This window comes from Tursiops truncatus, chromosome 10 (assembly GCF_011762595.2).
Source record: "Tursiops truncatus isolate mTurTru1 chromosome 10, mTurTru1.mat.Y, whole genome shotgun sequence".
NCBI classification, from domain to species: domain Eukaryota; kingdom Metazoa; phylum Chordata; class Mammalia; order Artiodactyla; family Delphinidae; genus Tursiops; species Tursiops truncatus.
Window position 1 is genome coordinate 5,317,504 of NC_047043.1, and position 20,141 is coordinate 5,337,644.

The following is a 20,141-nucleotide window of genomic DNA, read 5'->3' on the forward strand; positions in this document are numbered from 1 at the left end:
TAAAAGAGCCGATTATAGCTCATGGGTTGAAAAAAATAATAAAAACGGCTATCAAAGGAATTTCGGGGGCAGCTCGGGAAATTTGAATACGAATTATGTTAGATGATACTATGAAATCATTAATTTTCTAGGTTTGATCATATATGATGCTTATGTCGGGCTATGTCCTTATTCTTGGGAGATGCATACAGACGTCTGTGGGGGTGAAGTATCCGCAACTTTCAAATAATTCGTCAAAAATCAGTGTGCGGGGCTGTGTGTATGGAGACGGTGGGAGAGAGGCCAAATGTTAAGCAGTTAATGAACTGGAGGACGGCTATGCGAATGCTCATTGTACTACTCTTTAAACTTTTCTGTAGATATAAGTGTTTTTTTTTTTTTTTAAATTGGGGCGGGGAACGCCGTTCAGGGAAGGCCAAGTGCAAAGGCATCCACGAGCCTTACGAAGGTAGCGACGTCGGGAAGAGACGGAAGAGACTTCTCAGAACAGCTTCCGCCCTTCCCGGGGCCCTTCCCTGTTGGCGGATCCAGTCACGTGGCTACGTGGCCCCGCCCACAGCTCCCAGAGGCCCGCGCGCGCCGCCGGCAGTTGGGCCGCTCCTTCCGGGCCGGCAGGCGGGTAAGTGGTCGTGCCGCGGCCATGGATGGCGATCCTCCACCGGTGGAGGAGAGGCGGCGGCTGCGGGAGGAGCTGAGCGAGTTCGTGGAGAGCTGCTGCCGGACGCTGGAGGAGGTGACGGCGTCGCTGGGCTGGAGCCTGGACCGGCTGGACCCCGGGGAGGAGGAGGCGGCCGAGGTGAGGGGCGCGGGGTCCTCCCGGGGGCCCTCAGCCTGCGGAGCCCCGGGCGGCGGCCGCGGCCCCGCGTCTGCAGGGCTGTGGGCGGCGCGGGATCCGGCCTGCAGCGCCCGACGCCCCCGGGATGCTCGCACCCACCCCCGGGCTGCGCACCCCTGCGGAACCTCGCCCCAAGGAGCCGAGGGATCGCGGCGGGTGCAGAGCGGAGCGGATAGCCGGGCTGGGGTGTGACTGGGAGATAAGCGGGCGGGTTCGGGGTGCTGCTCGCGGAGGCGGCGGCGGCTTGCCCTGTCATCTGTCGCGTGGATTCCGTACTTCCACCAGACTCGGTGTCGGGAGGGCTTGGGAGTGCAGGTCATCTTTCTCAGCCTCCAGACTGTGCACCGATTCCACGATTATTAAAGGATGTCAACCTAGAGTCGGTATTAGCAGCTCTCCTGGACGTTAGGAAGAGATGTAGGCAGGAGTATTGGGGTGAACAATCCTGATTTTTTTTTTTCTTTTTAATGGGATGGGAGGAAGGGAAGTGCACCAGTGTGGCATCATTATTCATGCGGTCGACTATTCTTTCTGGGTTTACCATTTTGAAAAAACACTTTTGGGAATTCCCTGGCGGTCCAGTGGTTAGGATTCCGCGCTTCCGCTGCAGGGGGCCCGGGTTCAATTCAACCCCAGGCCTGGGAACTAAGATCCGGCGTGCTGCCCGGCCAGAGGAGAAAACAGCAGCAACACTTTTATTATTTGTTTAGAGGTATATTTGAAGCTGCGAATTCCATTGAGTGGGGCCTGCCAAGCCTTTCCACACCACTGTTTACCCAGCGATTTAGTAAATTTAGATTTCTTTTATTAACAGTTAAATAGAGCTTTGTATATGTCACTTACTATAATTACCTCCTTTAATATTCATAGTTACCCTATGAGGTAGGTACCGTTAGCCACTTTTTACAGATGAGGAAACAAACCAGAAGAGGTGATACTTTGTCCCAGGACACATTGCTGAGAGGTGGCAGGATTTGAACCCCCAGGCATTCTGCTCTGAGAGTCCCTGTGCCTACTTGATATGCTGCCGCTCTAAAACTCCTCTCTGAAGTTCCAAAATTCGGGCAATCGTCTGTGGGTGTGTATCTGACCTTTGCAAAACCAGTGTCTGATATTCAGGAGAGGAACTGGCTTAAACATCCTGGTAAGTGACATTCATACTTCCTAGACCAGGTGCAGTCCAGATAGGCAGTGAATCTTCACTTTTCTGCTGGAGTGTTTTCATACTGAAGCTGAGTGAACAGCGTCACAGTTCCCATCCTCACAGAGCTCAGCGGCTGGTGGTGGTGATGAGGGGGAATACAGAGAGATCAGCCGCTACATTGTAATGTGATAAAGTCTGTGAAGGCTGGGTTGGAATTGCTGTAGTGCCGGTTATTGTAGGCTGTGAGGGGATGGCCAGGACTTCCTGGGTAAAGTGAATTCTAAGCTGATAAATGAAAGTGAGCTGAATTAGCTAGTGAAGCACAGAGAAAGCATCAACAGCATGTGTAGAAATCCAGAGACAAGGGTGTGGTGAGCAGATCAGGAAACCTCCGGTAGTTAAGGATAGCTAAGAGCATAGGCTATGGGGAAGGAGGGGAATGATGGTCAGTAGGGGCCAGACCTTAAAGATCCTTGTGTCAGCCGTGTTAAAGAATCTGGATTTTTTTTTTTTTTCTTAATGAGAACAGTGGGGGAGGCATGGAAGTTTTTGTTTTTTTCTTTAATTTATTTATTTTTGATTGCGTCGGGTCTCTGTTGCTCCACATGGGCTTTCTCTAGTTGCGGCGTGCAGGGGCTACTCTTCTCTGCTGTGCGCGGGCTTCTCATTGCGGTGGCTTCTCTTGATGCGGAGCACAGGCTCTAGGCGCGTGGGCTTCAGTAGTTGTGGCTCGTGGGCTCAGTAGTTGCTGCACGTGGGCTTTAGAGCGCAGGCTCAGTAGTTGTGGTGCACGGGCTTAGTTGCTCCGCGGAAGCCCCGCATGGAAGTATTTGAAGCCAAGGCATATCATGATTATACTTGCCTTTTAATAAAATAATAATTGCTTGTATTTATTGAATACTTACTATTTACCAGGTCCAGTCCAAATTGCTTTATGTGTATAAACTCATAGCTCTGTGAAAGAGGTCCTGCTGTTACACCCCTTTTATAGATGAGGAAACTGAGGCAAAGTAAGGTTCAGTACCTTGACTAAGTTCATATAGTCAGTAAGTGGCAGACCTGGGATTCAAGCTAGCTGCAGTGTGGAGAATGGAGAACAGCCAGACCGGAAGTGGAGAGAGCAGTTAGGCAGTGGCCCTTGTAACCCAGGATCCTGGGAGGTGATGATCTCCTGCATGGGGACATGGCAGTGGGCATGGATTATGTGGAAGGATTTCAGAGTTCGTTAGGAGGAAAAAAGACTAGCTGATTGGTAGGTGAGGTTGTCCAGGCAGTGAGTGTAAACACATCTTTCAAGAGTTGGGCTTTGATGGGTTGAAGAGGGGCAGAGACTGTAAGGGGGAGAGAGAATGAGGGAGGGTTTTTTTTTCCCTTCTGTGTACATACACTCACACAGGGGCGTTGGGAGAGGCCTACGGAAGAGGATATAAAAACATTTAATGGTATAATTATTTCCTTAAAAATTATGTACCTTTTTTCTTTGCTTCTGTTTGATCTTTATAGGATGAAGTTGCCATATGCCCTTATGATTCCAATCATCGCATGCCTAAGTCGTCTCTAGCAAAGCACATGGTATCTTGTAGATTGAGGAAACTGGGCTATACCAAAGAAGAAGAGGTACCATATATCTATTATGTGTATGTTGTGTAATTCATACCTTAAAAAATTCACAGTATTTGGAAGGTACAGTGTGATGTTTTCTGACAAAATAATAGTCATTTGAGGGGTGCAATGGTACTTGCCTCATTTTTCAAATTATTGCAAGAAATGTTTAAATGATATTAATCTATTGTTGGTTTATCTCAAATCTTAAAATAGTCATGATACTGAAAAACACTAAGATTTTGTTTTTTTTATTGTTTAGGGTAAAATGTATAATTCTGAGTTTTTCTATGAGAATGCGAAGATACCTTCAGTTACCTTGAGTAAGTATTAATATAATTTTAAAATATCTTAGTGTAGCTGTACCTGTATAGGTATTGATATTTCTTTTTTTAAATTTATTTATTTTTATTTATTTTTGGCTGCATTGGGTCTTCGTTGCTTTGCGCGGGCCTTCTCTAGTTGTGGCGAGCGGGGGCTGCTCTTCATTGCGGTGCACGGCCTTCTCGTCGCAGTGGCTTATCTAGTTGTGGAGCACGGGCTCTACGCGCCTGGGCTTCAGTAGTTGCGGCTCGTGGGCTCTAGAGCGCTCTGTAGTTGTGGCGCACGGGCTTAGTTGCTTCTTGTCATGTGGGATCTTCCCAGTCTAGGGACCGAACCCGTGTGCCCTGCATTGGCATGCGGATTCTTAAACGCTGTGCCACCAGGGAAGTCCTAATGTTTCATTTTTGAATTATCAAAAGAATGGACTTTATAAGTATACTTATGGTTGGTTAAGAAGGGTTTTCTTTTTTTTTTTTTAAGATTTTTTTTTTTTGATGTGGAACGTTTTTTAAAGTCTTTATTGAATTTGTTACAATATTGCTTCTGTTTTATGTTCTTTTGGTTTTTTGGCTGCGAGGCATATGGGATCTTAAGCTCCCCAACCAGGAATCGAACCCGCACCCCCTGTATTGGAAGGCGAAGTCTTAACCACTGGACTGCCAGGAAAGTCCCAAGAAGGATATTTCCTATAGTGACACTAGTTTGCTCAATCTGAAATTTAGAGACCAGGCTTATAATAGGCAATGAAAATCTTCCAAAGCTTTGTACAATAGGACAGATGCCTTCCTTCTTGATTATAACAAAAATCTGGCCACACACATAATTTGACGATAGAACTGAGGATGGAAATGTGTTCCAAGTGTTCACAGCATACATAGAGGTTAAAATCTTGGACTTTGGAATCAGAATGCCCTGAGTCAAGTAATTTTGTCACTAATAGTTGTGTGACTTTCAGTACGGTAATTAACCTGTTAGTTGCCTAAATTTCTTTATAAAATGCGGATGATGATAATAGCACCCTTGTGAGGATTAAATGATGTAATGATATATGTAATATGGTTAGAATACTGCCTGACACTTAGCTGGAATTCAAGAAATGTTAGATATTATATTGGTTGATAAAATTTGTAGCAGCTACTGCTGCATGCTTGATTATAGTGTTTTCTGAACTGCTTGAAGTCTGGTTACTTACTGGATTCTAGGTAGATCTGAAAGAATTCTGCATTCAGAGTACCTTGGCAGCACTGTGGGTGTTAAGATTCTGGAAGGTTTCTCAATGTGCCCAGGGAGCTTGGATTGGAACCCAGTTAATTTCATTGTGGACACTGACAATTCATATTGCATTTATGGATTTTTTTGACAGATAAGGACTCACAATTCCAGATAATTAAACAAGCTAGAGATGCAGTTGGAAACGGTGGTGATTATTATAATCAAAGTAAGTGGCATCAAAGTTTGAACTAATTAATAAAACTTTTTCTTCCATAGCACATGTTTCTAATTTTCAAGAGAAATCTTACGAGAACAGTTATGAGAAAGGCTAAGTTTTATATTTGACATTAGACTCAGTGCTTGGTGTCAGCTTCATTTGTTAGATATATTCCACTGAGATACACCAATCTCACCAGAACACTGTTGTAGCTAGGGATTCATGCTTTGGAATTACCTAATAGGTGAGATTGCCTCGTAGATAAATTTTTTTTAATTATGATTATTTAGTAAATAAATCCCACTGAGTAGACTGTCTCACCCTGACATTTCCCCTCTCTCTTGAGAATTAACCCAGTGTTAAATGTAGGAATGTCGAAATGCAACGTAAGAGGAAAGGCTCGGGCTAATCTGTCCCCACAGCTACTCCTCGGTGAAGCACAAACAGCGGTTTTATATACAATTTCAGAGGGTTTGTGGATCCCTGCATGCCCAGGCTGGCTTAAGAGTTTCTGCCTGGGACTTAACTTCAGCAGAGACTAGGTTAGAATTTTTAAGTTTGAGCTTCTAGGAAATTGAAAGAAACCTTAATCCTTCAAAATCATAGAAGAAAACAAGTAAATGCAGTTAACAGATTTCTGACTCTAGGTAGACCATCCAGCCAAAGCTGACTGGCTCTGATAAGAATTCTCAGTTGACTTCCTTAAGCCTCCTGAAGGTAGCTTTCTCTGGACATCTTACCTTTTTCTCCCTCACTCTTCTTTTTAGCTGAATGATACTCACTAGCCCATAGTTAGGATTTCTTTTCTCCTGTGTTGATGTTCAGGGTCTTAATCCCATTGTTCTAAGCCAGTATCTGGGCTTCATTTCTCCCTCAGTTGCCCTGTGGCTGCAGAAGGAAGAAGTCTTCTTAGTCTGCATTAGATTGGTTCCTCGGAACAGCCAGAAGCATATTGCTTGTATTTCCTGTTTTGAAGATCCCATTTAGTATTTTTTGTGCTAAATTGCAGGTTTTATTCTTTGAGGGAGACATTTGACTCTCATCTTATTTGAAGAGATTACTGAGCTATAGTCAGTCAAGCCTTTTTTGACCCCTGTTCAGTTAGTGAACCAATTAAAAAAGTAAAGGATTTTGGTTTTTTTTTTTTTTTTTGGAGGGGTTATTAGTTAAAGGACTTTTTTGACCTTAGCTAGTTAGATAGATTTACTGAATTTATTTTAGAGTTGAAAGAGAATTTGGAGATAATCTAATCCAGCTTCTGCTTTTTACAGATCAGGAAACAAATCCTGTCTGATAGAGATGATAAAGTTCTGGGGTGCTTGTTCTAAAGGTTCTCAGTGCTTTTATATTTTAGAAGAGAGTTTTTTTATTTTTCAAAGCTCTCTTATTCATTTCATTTCCCTTTGACAACAAACTTGTGATAGGTTGAACAAGTATTTGCTCTTTCATATTAGATGAAGAAATAGAGGCACACAGAAGTGAATTAACACCCCTTTGCTATAATATAGGAAAGCTGGATTGAGAGCCAAGTTCTGAATTTTGCAGATTTGCACATTGAGTTTAATTCTTTACAAAAGCAAATAATTACTTTGAATGAATAGTTCTTTCAATAGATAGTTAAAAGGAACTTCTATTTGATTTTGAATTTTTGTATTATCTTAAATTAAGACTTCATTGTTAAGAATAACATGTTATATGATCTGTAACCCTCTTTTTAAAACTTTTTTCCATCTATGTAGAGTTCTGCAATTTCTCAATAGAGATTAATTTTTGTGGTGCACTTATGTCTTACACATCTAAAATTTTTTACCCCAGGACAAAAATCTCTTTAATACTTTCTTATTGATGTTTACTTTGAAGGAAGAATAACTAACATTAATAGTTTTACATTTTCCATTTCATTAATGTTTTGTTTGTTATATACTAAATTGTCAGATTTTATGTTTTCATTTCATCAGTCACATCAGGTCTAAACTCAAGGTATAGAGTTCTCAATTCGTTAATCTTTGTCAAAGCTTGAACAGCCATTAGATCTACTTATTTATTTTCGGATATAGTTACTTTGGTTAATTTTATCACCAAGATACTAATTTCAGTCATAAACAGTCATTTTATATAGTTGGTGGTTTATCTTTTTCCTTCAATATTAAAAATTCAAGTTTCTGTACTTCAGTTTCATGGCATCTGTTTGGGTGGTGGCCGTGATTTGAACATCAGTGTACTATGATAAAGAACCCCAAAGAGACAGGAGATTATGGTTCTAGACCTGATCTGTTCCTACCACTTGTGAGATGTTGGCAAATCATTTTACTTCCAAGGACCTCATTTCTTCATCTCCAGCGTTAGGAAATTGACTCTGTATGAATTCTTCGCAAAATTCTGAGTTTGTACCTTTAACACGAGTTAATGTTTAATATTGTTAAATATATTATTATTTAATATTAATATTTAATATTGTATCTCACACGTTTGAGATGCCCTGTGTTGGCAGAAAGGACTAACACAGAAGAATGAGAGTTCAAGTTATTGAAAAAGTAGATTAGAGTTTCAGTTTGGGATGATGAAAAGGTTCTGGAGATGGATAGACATGATGGTTGCACAACAGTATGAATGTACTAAATGCCACTGAACTGTACACCTGAAAATGGTTAAAATGGTAAATTTCATGTGTATATTTTACCACAGTTTTTAAAAACTACTATAAAAAAAGGTAGATAGAGGGTCACAGAATTAGTATGATTACAGCTCATTCAGATATACCTCTGAATTGTATAGAAACTTGCGTTTGAACTTTTACATTTTGTGGAAATGTAAGCTTATTTAAGTGTGTTTATTTTTTTGTGTGTCGGAAATATCTATGTTCTGAATGATTTGAATGCAGCTTGTTTAACTTTTCCTGTACTTTTTCTTTTTCAGTAATTGGGGTGAGTATAAAGAGGAATTAGGAACCTGAATGTACTCCTTATTTAAAGATATGCAGTATCCTTTTTGCAAATGATATCCTTTTAAAAGTATCACTCAAATTTCTAAACTTTATCTTAATCACTGTCACAATATTATAGTCTTGATTTGGAATTTTAGTTGAATTTCAAAGAATTTAACTATCAGTCTTGACCATACAGGAATTTAAGATGAATAAAGAAAACTCCAAAATATTTTAAGGAGGAAATTATACTTCTTTGTTTAAAAAGAGCAGAGAGAGGTTTATGTGGAGCTTGTTTATAATACATCAGTGTTTTCTAATCTTTTGTATTTTTCTCCTAGAATATATAACCTATATTCAGATAAATTCGGTTTATCAAAGGCATCTCATTTTTATATTATAAAATTAAATGTTTTAACATCTGGCTTTCCCTAGCGTCTACCAGAATTAGAGTAAGATTGATTGAAAAGGAGGGAACCCTCCTTCCGCACTAATTCAGAAGCCTTCTGCTAGTACAGATGCTTATCTGTAGCTGTTACACCACGGACTCAGATTCAGTGTAGCTCTCCTCTTAATTTGTAGACAAATGTAAAGTCATCTCTTTTCTTGTGTGGTAATGCTTAGTTCATAGGGTGCTCTCATTTGAATTTTTGTTTTGCCTCTTTACCTAGGAAGTCAGTGAGATTAAACTTTATCAAATATAAGTAGTTGAGAAGAGCTACTGATTTTACATTGTTCTGTGAACCTGAGTTATTACTTTAGGGTAACTAGCAAACATTAAAAGGATTCCTTTAGTAGCTCATGTTCTTTGTTTGCATTTGTGAATAATGAAGTCTAGAAAGAATCATTTTAAATTGCTTTATTTACAGTTACAGTAATTTTTTTGTTTCTTTGAGAAAATTTGAATCTCAAAACAAATTTTCTTCAATGTTTAATACATCATATCAAGGTATTGTATTTACTTTTTTTCATTAATGAGCAGATTTTAGAAAGTTCTATGACTTTGGTGGGGGGGGTATTGTTAAGGTTTTTCACTTAATTTGGTGAAGTCAATATGCTGCTGCTTCCGAAAATTAAATCAGGGTTAGTCTCAGTCTGTCTTTCTCTGGTCTTTCTTGGGATTTCTGCTACTTAACTGTTTCTTGGTCCCTAGCTCTAAGTCATTGCACAAATGGGATGCATTTTGACTATGGAACATCTAGCTTGATGTCTCTCATAAAAAATGATATTTTTTACACATTTTTCATATTTCTATAATTTATCTTCAAAGGGACTGTAATGTGTATTACCTATTAAAAACATTTTTTTCCCAGCTTTTATGGGGAAAAGCATATAGACAGAAAGAAAGTTAATATCTACCTTTACAGTATGGGTAGCCTTTTAAAGGTTTTTTTTCTTAGCAAATTGTCTCATGGTTATTACTGCCTGCCTTCATGGGATCTGTCTTAACATTGTTGGAAAGAATAGCAAACGTCCACAACAGCAAACATTCTGTGGATGTAGCATTCAGGATAGAGTCAATGTTGACCGTTATCACACAGATTGATGCTTTGTATGTTTAGGGATTACTATGAAAACAGATTGCTTGTGTTAATTTAATGTTGCATTATTACAGCGCATGTTTAAAGATAAGTATAGTAGATCATAAATCCACAAAGCTTCATGTATTGTTTATCCTTGTGATTTTATTTTTACTCTAGGGATGTATTCTTCATTGCCTGTTGAAGTTCCTCTGAATCACAAACGGTTTGTTTGTGATCTAACCCAAGCCGATCGTCTTGCCCTCTATGATTTTGTAATCGAGGAGACAAAGAAAAAGCGGTCAGATTCTCAAATTATTGAAAATGACAGCGATCTCTTTGTAGACTTGGCTGCCAAAGTCAATCAAGGTTTGAGACGAATATCATAGTTTTCTATTTCTTAATTGTCATTCCATCCTTTGAGTGTTACTAAGATGACTTGTCAGGCCACTTTGAGTTGGAATAGGATGGTTTTGTATCATCTGTCATTCACATATATATTAAGATGTTTACTTAGTACTTGAAATTTTGCTCTCTGATTGTTACATTAAGCATACCTTACTTCTGTAAGAATGTTCCTTGAGCTGGGCTATTACTTTAATCTCTGTACCTAAGCACTGTTATGTTCAATTAATGGTTAGAGAAAAGGAGTGATATAAACCTCAGTCCACTTACATAACAGAGTTTTCAGAGTATTTTTGAGTGCTGTATTATCACAGTACATTAAAGCATGTTGAGATGTCGGATGATTATGGTGTGCCTTCCCACTAATTCAGAAGAATTTATAGCTTCTGAGGATGTAATAATTTTATTTTGTTCTTTTATTAGATAATAGTCGAAAAAGTCCAAAATCTTACCTTGAAATCCTGGCAGAAGTGAGAGATTATAAAAGAAGACGCCAGTCCTATAGAGCTAAGAATGTTCACATAACCAAGAAGTCATATACTGAGGTATGTTTGGCATAATTTTATGGAGCTTTGTCGAACACAGAGATTTCCCTTAGATACTAATCCTCTGTCCCGTGGATCTCCACAGTTCCTTAGAGGTTTTCTGAGCGGACGTGGCTCCACGGTGGCCACACCTGCTTTGTATTTGCTCCATCACTCTCAGACCCACCCTTTACCAGACAAAGGCTTTTCAGGGTACAAAGCCCTTCTATAAAGAGGTTGTGCAGGGCTTCCCTGGTGGCACAGTGGTTGAGAGTCCGCCTGCCGATTCAGGGGACAAGGGTTTGTGTCCCAGTCCGGGAGGATCCCACAGGCCACAGAGCGGCTGGGCCCGTGAACCATGGGCGCTGAGCCTGCGCGTCCGGAGCCTGTGCTCCGCAACGAGAGAGGCCACAACAGTAGGAGGCCCGTGTACCAAAAAAAAAAAAGAAAAAAAAAGAAAAGAAAAGGTTGTGCGGTCTAACAAAAACACTGCTTTTGAGAAAGTGGTATTACATCACGACGAGGACATAGATTTTGGCTTTAGACAGACCTGCGCTTGAGTTTTGATTCTGCAATTTATCATTGGCTCTTTGACTTGGGCAAATTATTTGAGCTTTTCAAGATTCAGAGTTTTTCATTTTATAGTAATACAGACTGCAGGGTTATTGTGAGAAGTAATTGAAATAATGCTTATGGACAAAGAAATTGTTCAGTGAATATCTTTTTTGGCAGAAATTTTAGTGTGCGTTTATGTACTTTACTAAACATTTGGGCTTAAGAAATGTCTTGGTATAAATTATTTGTAATTTATATTATAAAATAATTTTATGTATATTATAAAATTTAAGTACATTAACCTCTTGATGTATATCTAGACTTATTTTCAGATGTCATTTAGTGGGTAGAGTTGATGAATTTTTGGTACACGAATCACCTTGCCTAAACACTGTAAATAATTTCCTCATTGAATCTCTAATTGTTCCCATGTTATTTCTTCCTTCCTTTTATGATTCCAGAGACCTTCCATAATCTGGCCTCATTTTACCAAGCGTTTTCTTCTGTTTTAGTCAAGCATGTCTGTTAAAGTGTGTCTGACCACACGTATTTATTCTTACCTCGGTATCCTAATACACGTAGTCTCATCTGTGGTGCCTTTTGTTTTGCTGTTTAGAAACTTGATGCCCACTCACTGTTTCCATGAGGTGTTGATGGCTCTGAGCCATCTGCTGGCTTACTGCACTCATGCTCTGTACCGACAGCTTAGCACTTGGTTTTATGCTGTGCTTTTTACAATTAAAGTACATGTTTTAGACTTACCTTACTCGGGCATCGCCCTAGTGAGTCTTACAGTCCCTCAAATCCTTGGTGGTTCAACACTTGTTTCTTCTCTGGTCTCATAACCTTGAACTCCAGTATCAGTGTCGTTGCTAAGTGCTCTTTACAATTTTATGGTTAACTTTTTTTTTTTAAATAAATTTATTTATTTAATTTTTGGCTGCGTTGGGTCTTCGTAGCTACGCACGGGCTTTCTCTGGTTGCGGCGAGCAGGGGCTACTCTTCGTGGCGGTGCACAGGGCTTCTCACTGCGGTGGCTTCTCTTGTTGCGGAGCATGGGCTCTAGGTGCATGGGCTTCAGTAATTGTGGCACGTGGGCTCAATAGTTGTGGCTCGCGAGCTCTAGAGCACAGGCTCAGTAGTTGTGGTGCACGGGCTTAGTTGCTCCGCGGCATGTGGGACTTTCCCGGACCAGGGCTGGAACCCGTTTCCCCTGCATTGGCAGGCGGATTCTTAACCACCGCGCCACCAGGGAAGTCCCTGAGTAGCTCTGTTATCTGAAATTCGGTACTTAACTCTCTGTAGGTGATTCGGGATGTGATCAACGTGCACATGGAGGAACTCTGCAGCCAGTGGCAGGAGGAGCAGGAGAATGCAGAGGATGATGCGGAGAAGTACGTCAGTGCGTCAGCTGGTGAAAATAGTTCTGTTTTTATTCTGTCACCCGTAATCGTTCAACTGAACTTTAGCACCTCCAAGACCATTAGTAGCATGCTGTGATTCATCAGAACGCTTACTGTTCTTGATTTTACCACAGTTGTGAAACATGCCATTAAGAGCTGCGTTTCTGCGCCCGCCCTCTTATCTGGGGTGCGGGGTTATACGTATTGAGTCTCTGTCTGGCACTGGTCTGATACAGAATATGGAGCTTTAGGCTGGTCTGTACTGGAGACCATAGTTAAAACTGTTTAATGTTCTTTCTGTTTCAGGAATGAAGAAAGGCGGTCGGCTTCAGTAGACTCACGGCAGTCTGGGGGAAGCTATCTGGATGCGGAGTGTTCACGACATAGAAGGGATCGGAGTAGGAGCCCGCATAAACGCAAAAGAAACAAAGAGAAGGACAAACACTGGGACTCAAGAAGAAGGAAAGAGAGGTAAGCCCGGCACTGCGTCATTCGCTGTGGAATTGTTGATGCTTGAGAAGCAAAAGGCCCTTCTGTCATAGGCCATGCTGAGGACATGGCTTGTAAGTAAATTAAGGTGAGGAGAGTAAACAATTGATGATTCTTAACATTCATCCTGTTTCAGTTCAAATATCCACAGCTCTACCTGCCTGATTGGTACGGTTTCCCTTTTTTAATTACTTGTTTCCTCACCAGGAGATGGGAAAGTAATGTCTAGGTAGAAAGTTAACCATGTTAAAAAGGTGTTGGCCTAGATCTTTCTTCAGTCCTTTCTGTGTCCCTCCCTCCCTTTCTTGTTTCTCTTTCTCATCCTTTCTTTCTCTTGCTAATTCATCAGATAAAGGATGTTATGAAGTCAGAGAGAAGGTCTAAGCTTTAATGGCAGTCAGTTTTGCCCTTGTTGGTATTCCTGATAAAATTCTGAAAGCTGCGGAGATATAAAGTAATACTGAAATAGTGAATTCAGATCGTCCGAGGTCTGTTCCTGTATCCAGCTGCTTACTGGGCATCTACGTGGATCTCAAATTTGTCAGGTCTACGCCTGAACTTGACTTTTTCTTGGTCTGCTCCTCTTCCGCCAGTACTCCTGTCCTGGTTAATGGACGGCCATCATCTGTTCACCTAAGCCAGCAGTCGAGGACTCATGCTAGAAGCTCCCTTTTACTCCTTACCATCTGGTCCTAGTCGTCAGTTTTGTGTGACGATGCCTCACACTCGCCTCCTCTCTCTGTCCTTAAGGCTGTCGTCTGGGAAACGATGGCTGTGCTCCTCATTGTTCTCTCTGTAGGCTTGTCCCACATGGATCCATCCCCGCCCTGCTGCCAGAGTGGGCTTGCACCTCTTAAAACTCCTCAGTGGTAGAGTTCACGTTCTTCGGAACAGCTCTCGAGACCTCCTGGAGCAGGGCGCCTGCCTACCTACCTTGTATTTGCCCCTGCCCCATGAACTACACAACTTCTGGTCTGGCCAGCCCGGATTCCTCACAACTCCCCACCCGCACTGGGCCTCGTCCGTGCCTTTCCACCTCGTGTTCCGCTGCCTGGTGGTTGTTGTTGTTGTTGTTGTTGACTATTTATTTATGTATTTGTTTGGTAGCACTGAGTCTTAGTTTCGGCATGTGGGCTCCCTAGTTGCAGCTCGCTGCCATGCGAACTCTTAGTGGCGGCATGCACATGGGATCTAGTTCCCTGACCAGGGACCGAACCCGGGCCCCCCTGCATTGGGAGTGCGGAGTCTTACCCACTGCGCCACTGGGGAGTCCTTTAAGCCTTCGGTAAACTCATCCTTTAAGACCCAGCTTAGTCATGTCCATGAAGCCTTTTTCACTCATTCAGACAGAGCTGATCTTTCTCATTTTGTTACCACTCTACCCAGCACCTACTTTTTATTGAACGTAAGTTATTTCTCTCTCTACTAGACTGAGCTCATTGAAAGCAGGTCCATGTCTTATTTAGTATTATTTGCACAGTGCTTGTCTAGCAATAGGCTTTTTTTTTTTTTTTTTTTTTTTTTTGCGTTACGCAGGCCTCTCACTGTTGTGGCCTCTCCCGTTGCGGAGCACAGGTTCTGGACGCGCAGGCTCAGTGGCCATGGCTCACGGGCCCAGCCGCTCCGCGGCATGTGGGATCCTCCCAGACCAGGGCACGAACCCGTGTCCCCTGCATTGGCAGGCGGACTCTCAACCACTGCGCCACCAGGGAAGCCCTAGCAGTAGGCTTTTAAGTGACACCTCTCCAGGGCCAGTGGCGATCAGGATATTAGTAAGACTTACTGGTTTAATAATTATGCTCATCTTATTATCATTCAGTTCATAGAGTTAAAGCTAGCTATGATTTTAGTCCTCTTATAAAAATGAAATATTTGCTTAGTAAACCCTTTTGATTCATTTAATGCATGATAATCTGTGATAATTATGCACACGTTAACTTTTTTTTTTTTAATATATTTATTTTATTTATTTATTTTTGGCTGCATTGCGTCTTTGTTGCTGCGAGCAGGCTTTCTCTAGTTGCGGCGAGCGGGGGCTACTCTTCATTGCAGCGCGCAGGCTTCTCACTGCGGTGGCTTGTTGCAGAACACGGGTTCCAGGCGCACGGGCTTTAGTAGTTGTGCGGGCTCAGTAGTTGTGGCTCGCGGGCTCTAGAGCACAGGTTCAGTAGTTGTGGCACACAGGTGTAGCTGCTCCGCGGCATGTGGGATCTTCCCGGACCAGGGCTCGAACCCATGTGCCCTGCATTGGCAGGCGGATTCTTGACCACTGTGCCACCAGGGAAGCCCCTGCACACGTTAACTCTTGATTAGCTATCAGAAATTGTGCTGTCTTACTTCTTCTGGTTGTCAGTGCTTCTTCCACTTAAGTAATTTTTGACATGTCCAGTCAGTCCCTATTGACTTACAGATGTTAGATAACCTCAAAATCTAAACATGAGTAATCTTCCTTTAGAGAGGATAAACTGAGTATTAGCAGGAAACACTTCTCACTAGGATAGGCTTTGAGGGCCACCCTTGAGAGGGAATGAATTGTGGGAGCTGAGATGGGGGCCAGGGTGAGTAGATCAGACATCTGAACTCCTCCTATGACTCCAGCATCCTGTTTGCAATGAATTCTCAGGTCGTCGACTGGGTACATATAGTCAGAGTTAATTTTAAAGTGTAACTCCAAAGCGCAGGTAAAGAATCCGTTTTCCTTATCCCCATCTCAATTTTGCCCTGTAGTTTTAATGATGCATTTTTTATATCTACTCCGAAAAAAAGTCACTGATCAGTTTTAAGGGCATGTTTTAACTTGTTCTGGTTTATATCTGATGTCAGTATATTACTGTGAATTATTATTTTAAAGCTTTGATATTAAAGTGCCTGTCATTTATAATTTTTTTTTCACCCCTTTCATTTCAGGGATGGGGAAAGACATCATAGTCATAAAAGAAGAAAGCAAAAAATATAAACGAAGTATTTGTGCGTGTATTAATTATGCTTATGCCATGGTAACCAGTATGCTGATGTTTTTATCATAATTGCTGTGAGTAGGAGAATGTGCTTATATGAACTGTTCAGTGCTCAGATCATTATTTTTCAACCAATACTTACATCCCAAACCATGAGTACATTGATTATGCCCTAGAAATTTGTTTTCCTTATATTTTAATGGATGATTGCCTCCTATTACTGATTTTGTTTCATTCCTTTTTTGATAATTTATGTATCAGAAAATTCTTTAATTAAAGTGAATATTTAAACTACATAACTAATACATAAATGCATTCTTACTGTAAAAAATTAAACCTTGGGCTTCCCTGGTGGCGCAGTGGTTGAGAGTCCGCCTGCCAGTGGAGGGGACACGGGTTCGTGCCCTGGTCCGGGAAGATCCCACATGCCGCAGAGCGGCTGGGCCCGTGAGCCACGGCCGCTGAGCCTGCGCGTCCGGAGCCCGTGCTCCGCAACGGGAGAGGCCACAACAGTGAGAGGCCCGCGTACCGCAAAAAAAAAAAAAAAAGAAAAAGAAAAACCTTACAGATAAGGCTAAAGAATGCTTGGAGCACCACCTGTGATCCCTGTGGCCACCCCAGGGGGTAACCACGGGTGAACTGTAAAAGGGAAAAACTCCCCTTTTGATGAATATTTGATGAATATTAATAAATTGATAATACAGTTTATTTCTTTAAGTCCAATATAGTAATCTGTCGTGACTACACCACATTTTATTTAGCCAGGCCTTTCCCCTTTTGATGAATATTTGGGTTAAGGCCTGGCTAAATAAAATGTGGTGTAGTCACAATAGATTACTATATTGGACTTAAAGAAATAAACTGTATTATCATGACTAGATCTCAGAGACATGCTAAATGAAAATAAACAAGTTTCAGAAACATATGTACAAGTTATATCTATGTACAAAACAATATTGTACATCTTCTCTGGCTGTATATGTATGTAAATATATTTCTAAAGGTTCAGAAGAACTCATCCCAAACTCCCATCAGTGATTATTTGAGGGAGGAGGTATAAATGGGAGAGAGAAAGGATGGAAACCAGGATTGGGAGGGTGGTCAAAGGGAACTTTAGCTTTATTCATTATGCATTAATTTTTAAAAAATAAGAGTATTTGTGTTTCACTTGTTAATTAAAAATATACTGTCGTTTTGTTTTTTGTAAATAAAGTTGATTGAGGTACTGTTTACATACAGTAAAATACATTCATTTTAAGTGTACATTTCATTGAGTTTTGACAAACTGATACCCCCCCCCACCATGTATCCTTCATCTCAGTCAAGACAGAGAACATTTCCTTCTCCCTCAGAAGTTCCCTTATACCCCTTTTCCCAATCAGTTTCTCTACCACCAGCCCTAAACAACCACAGATCTTCTTTTTGTTCCTGTTGATTAGATACAGCTTTTCTAGAATTCATGTAATTGGAATGCTACAACACAGTACTTGCCTCTTCACAGACTGATCCATGCTGTGTGTGTCAGTAGTCTGTTCCTTCTCGTTGCTAGTAGTATAGTATAGTCTATTGTATGCCAGATTGTTCAGTTGAAACTTTGGCATTAAATATTAAACATCTCATGTCTGAAGAGCAGTATCTGCGAAACCCAGGTTAAGGATTCCAAGGTGGGTTCCAAATAGAAAGGAAACCTTGATTACGTGAGTAAGTAACTGACAACGCCAGAAAGGTTGACTGGTTTTAGATCAGATTGGCTGCTAGGTTCAGGTGTGGAAGAAGCTCTCCAATTTATAAGGTGAGAATCAGCGGGTCGCTTGCCAGTATGAAGCCCTATTAGTGCCGTTGTACTTAATTTCTAAGTATATAAAATTCAGATTGAAAAGTCTTAAAAACAAGGACTTCGGAGTTACCATAATGTTGAGCCGTGTGACATTGCTGCCTTTGTAGGTCAAATCCATTGGAATGATCAGCCGTTTCATATAGTGTAACTCAATTTATAATATTGTTTTTCATTGTGATTTCAATGACTTTACTAACTAGAAGATGGACTTGGGCTTTTAGTAGGAGAGGGAGAAGGGGAAAGGAATAGGGTGGTGGGATCGGGAAAAATAGGATAGTGTTTCTTTAATGCCTTGCTAGATTCACTTATTTGCAAAAATTTGCCAAATTTTTGTTAAGGTGTCTCCGTTCATGAGGTATATCGGTCTGTAGTTTACTTGTAATGTCTGTCTGGGTTTTGGTATCAAGATAATGATGGCTGGGAAAGTTTCCTTCCTCTTTTTTTATCTGGAATTGTGAATAATTGATACTATTCCTTTTTAAAAGGTATTTGGTAGAATTTACCAGTGAAGCCATCTGGGACTGGAGTGTTCTTTGTGGGAAGGTTTTTATCTATGAATTTAATATACTGAATCTATTTCAAGGTATCTGTTTCTTCTTGAGTCAACTTAGATAGAAAAAGAGATTGAATTAAGCCCACATTAAGCAGAAGGAAGAAAACAATAAAGAACATAAATCAGGGAAATAGGAAACTGGAAAGCAATAGAGTGAAAGAAACCAAAAACTAGTTTTTCAGAAAGGTGAATAAACTTGATAAGCCTCTGGGCAGATGACTCTGGCCAGGAGGAAAAAAATAATTAGTATCAAGAATGAATGTGGAGGTGTTGCTAAAGATTCTACAGACTTTAAAATGATAGAAAGGGAATATCATGCCAGTAAATTCAACAATTTAGATGAAATGGGTAAATTCCTTGAAATGCACAAATTACCTAAGTTTACTCAAGAAGAAACATACCTCGGTCAATGTAATTTACCATATTGATGTGCTAAAGAAAAACCCTATGACCCTCCATAGATGCAGAGAAAACATGATAAAGTTCAAGACCTATTTAGGGCTTAAAAAACACAAAACACTCTCGGCAAACTAGAAATGGAAGGGAACTGCCTCACCTTGCAAAGGGACATCTACAAAACATTGTAGATGTTTTAAAGTGAAGGATTGAATAATTTTTCCTATGACTGGGTGCAAGGCAAAGATGTCTGCTCTTGCCACTTCTATTCAACATTGTACTGAGGTCCTAACTGGTACAATAATGCAATAGAAAGAAAATGTGTACAGATTGGAAAGGATGAAGTAATAATTGTCTAAATTCACAGATGACATAATCACCTATGTAGACATTTACCCAAAAAAAACCCTACTGGAACTCATAAATTTAGCAAGGTCAATTCATAAAAATCTATTATAACTTCTTTATGCTAGTAATGAAAATTGGAAATAGCATCAATAAGCATAAAATACATAGGATGAAATTTAATAAAGTGTGTGAGACCTGCATGCTGAAAACCACAAATCTTCGTGAGAGAAATTAAAGACATAAATGAAGAGGTGCTGCAACTGAGGGTAGTCATCAGTTAGACCCATTAAACTGTAGCTTGCTTAATAAATAATGAACTGTAACTGCCTTCACTGATCAAGCTGGCTTTAACTTTAAGAAAAACTCCCTGCCTTCCAAGCATCAAGTAGCCTGGGCAGTAAGATGTCTGCCCGAGTTGGTTTTCAGGAACTTGGCGTCAGCTGCGTCCAATTCAAGTTCGAGCTGGTTAAGATGGGTTGGGACCTTTGAGACCCTCCAGCTGGACTTGGGTGAATGTCCAATCGGTGACCTTCTGACGTCAAAGAGCTGAAAACTCCACCCTTGGAGCGTGTAGATGCTGCAGTTTTCTGAGTGAGTCCCATGGAGAAGCCTGTAGCTTAGTGGCGCCTGCGCATAACCACGATGACCTCACCTTTTTCTTCTTGCCAGTCACCTTTCCCACGCTCCCCGTGCCTCAGCTTTATCCTGTAAGTATCCCAAGCCCTGGCCTTCGGGGAGGTGGATTTGAATTGTTCTCCCGGCCCCTCGTGAATAAACCTCTTCTCCACTGCAGACCTCAGCATCTCAGCGTTTGGCTGGCTGCGTGTCGGGCAAACAAACCTGGTTTGGTAACAGCACCATGCTCACAGATGAGAAGATAACATGTTTAAGGTACCC

The 20,141-nt window shown here is 41.1% G+C and overlaps 1 protein-coding gene across 2 annotated transcripts; it reads left to right on the forward strand.

Annotated features, from left to right (window-relative positions):
• The first annotated feature begins 580 nt into the window (after positions 1-580).
• On the forward strand, positions 581-17,358 carry SNRNP48 (small nuclear ribonucleoprotein U11/U12 subunit 48). Of its 2 annotated transcripts, XM_019944973.3 has the most exons (10): positions 664-796; positions 1,745-1,979; positions 3,483-3,596; positions 3,844-3,904; positions 5,269-5,343; positions 9,958-10,146; positions 10,606-10,727; positions 12,567-12,655; positions 12,971-13,135; positions 16,061-17,358. In XM_019944973.3, the coding sequence occupies exons 3-10, from the start codon at positions 3,522-3,524 to the stop codon at positions 16,107-16,109; spliced, it is 825 nt and encodes a 274-aa protein (XP_019800532.1). In that variant the 5' UTR covers positions 664-796; positions 1,745-1,979; positions 3,483-3,521; the 3' UTR covers positions 16,110-17,358. The 2 variants fall into 2 exon arrangements, with proteins under 2 accessions (XP_004325554.2, XP_019800532.1); XM_004325506.4 differs by lacking the exon at positions 1,745-1,979 and having other exon boundaries at positions 581-796.
• Positions 17,359-20,141: the final 2,783 nt, after the last annotated feature.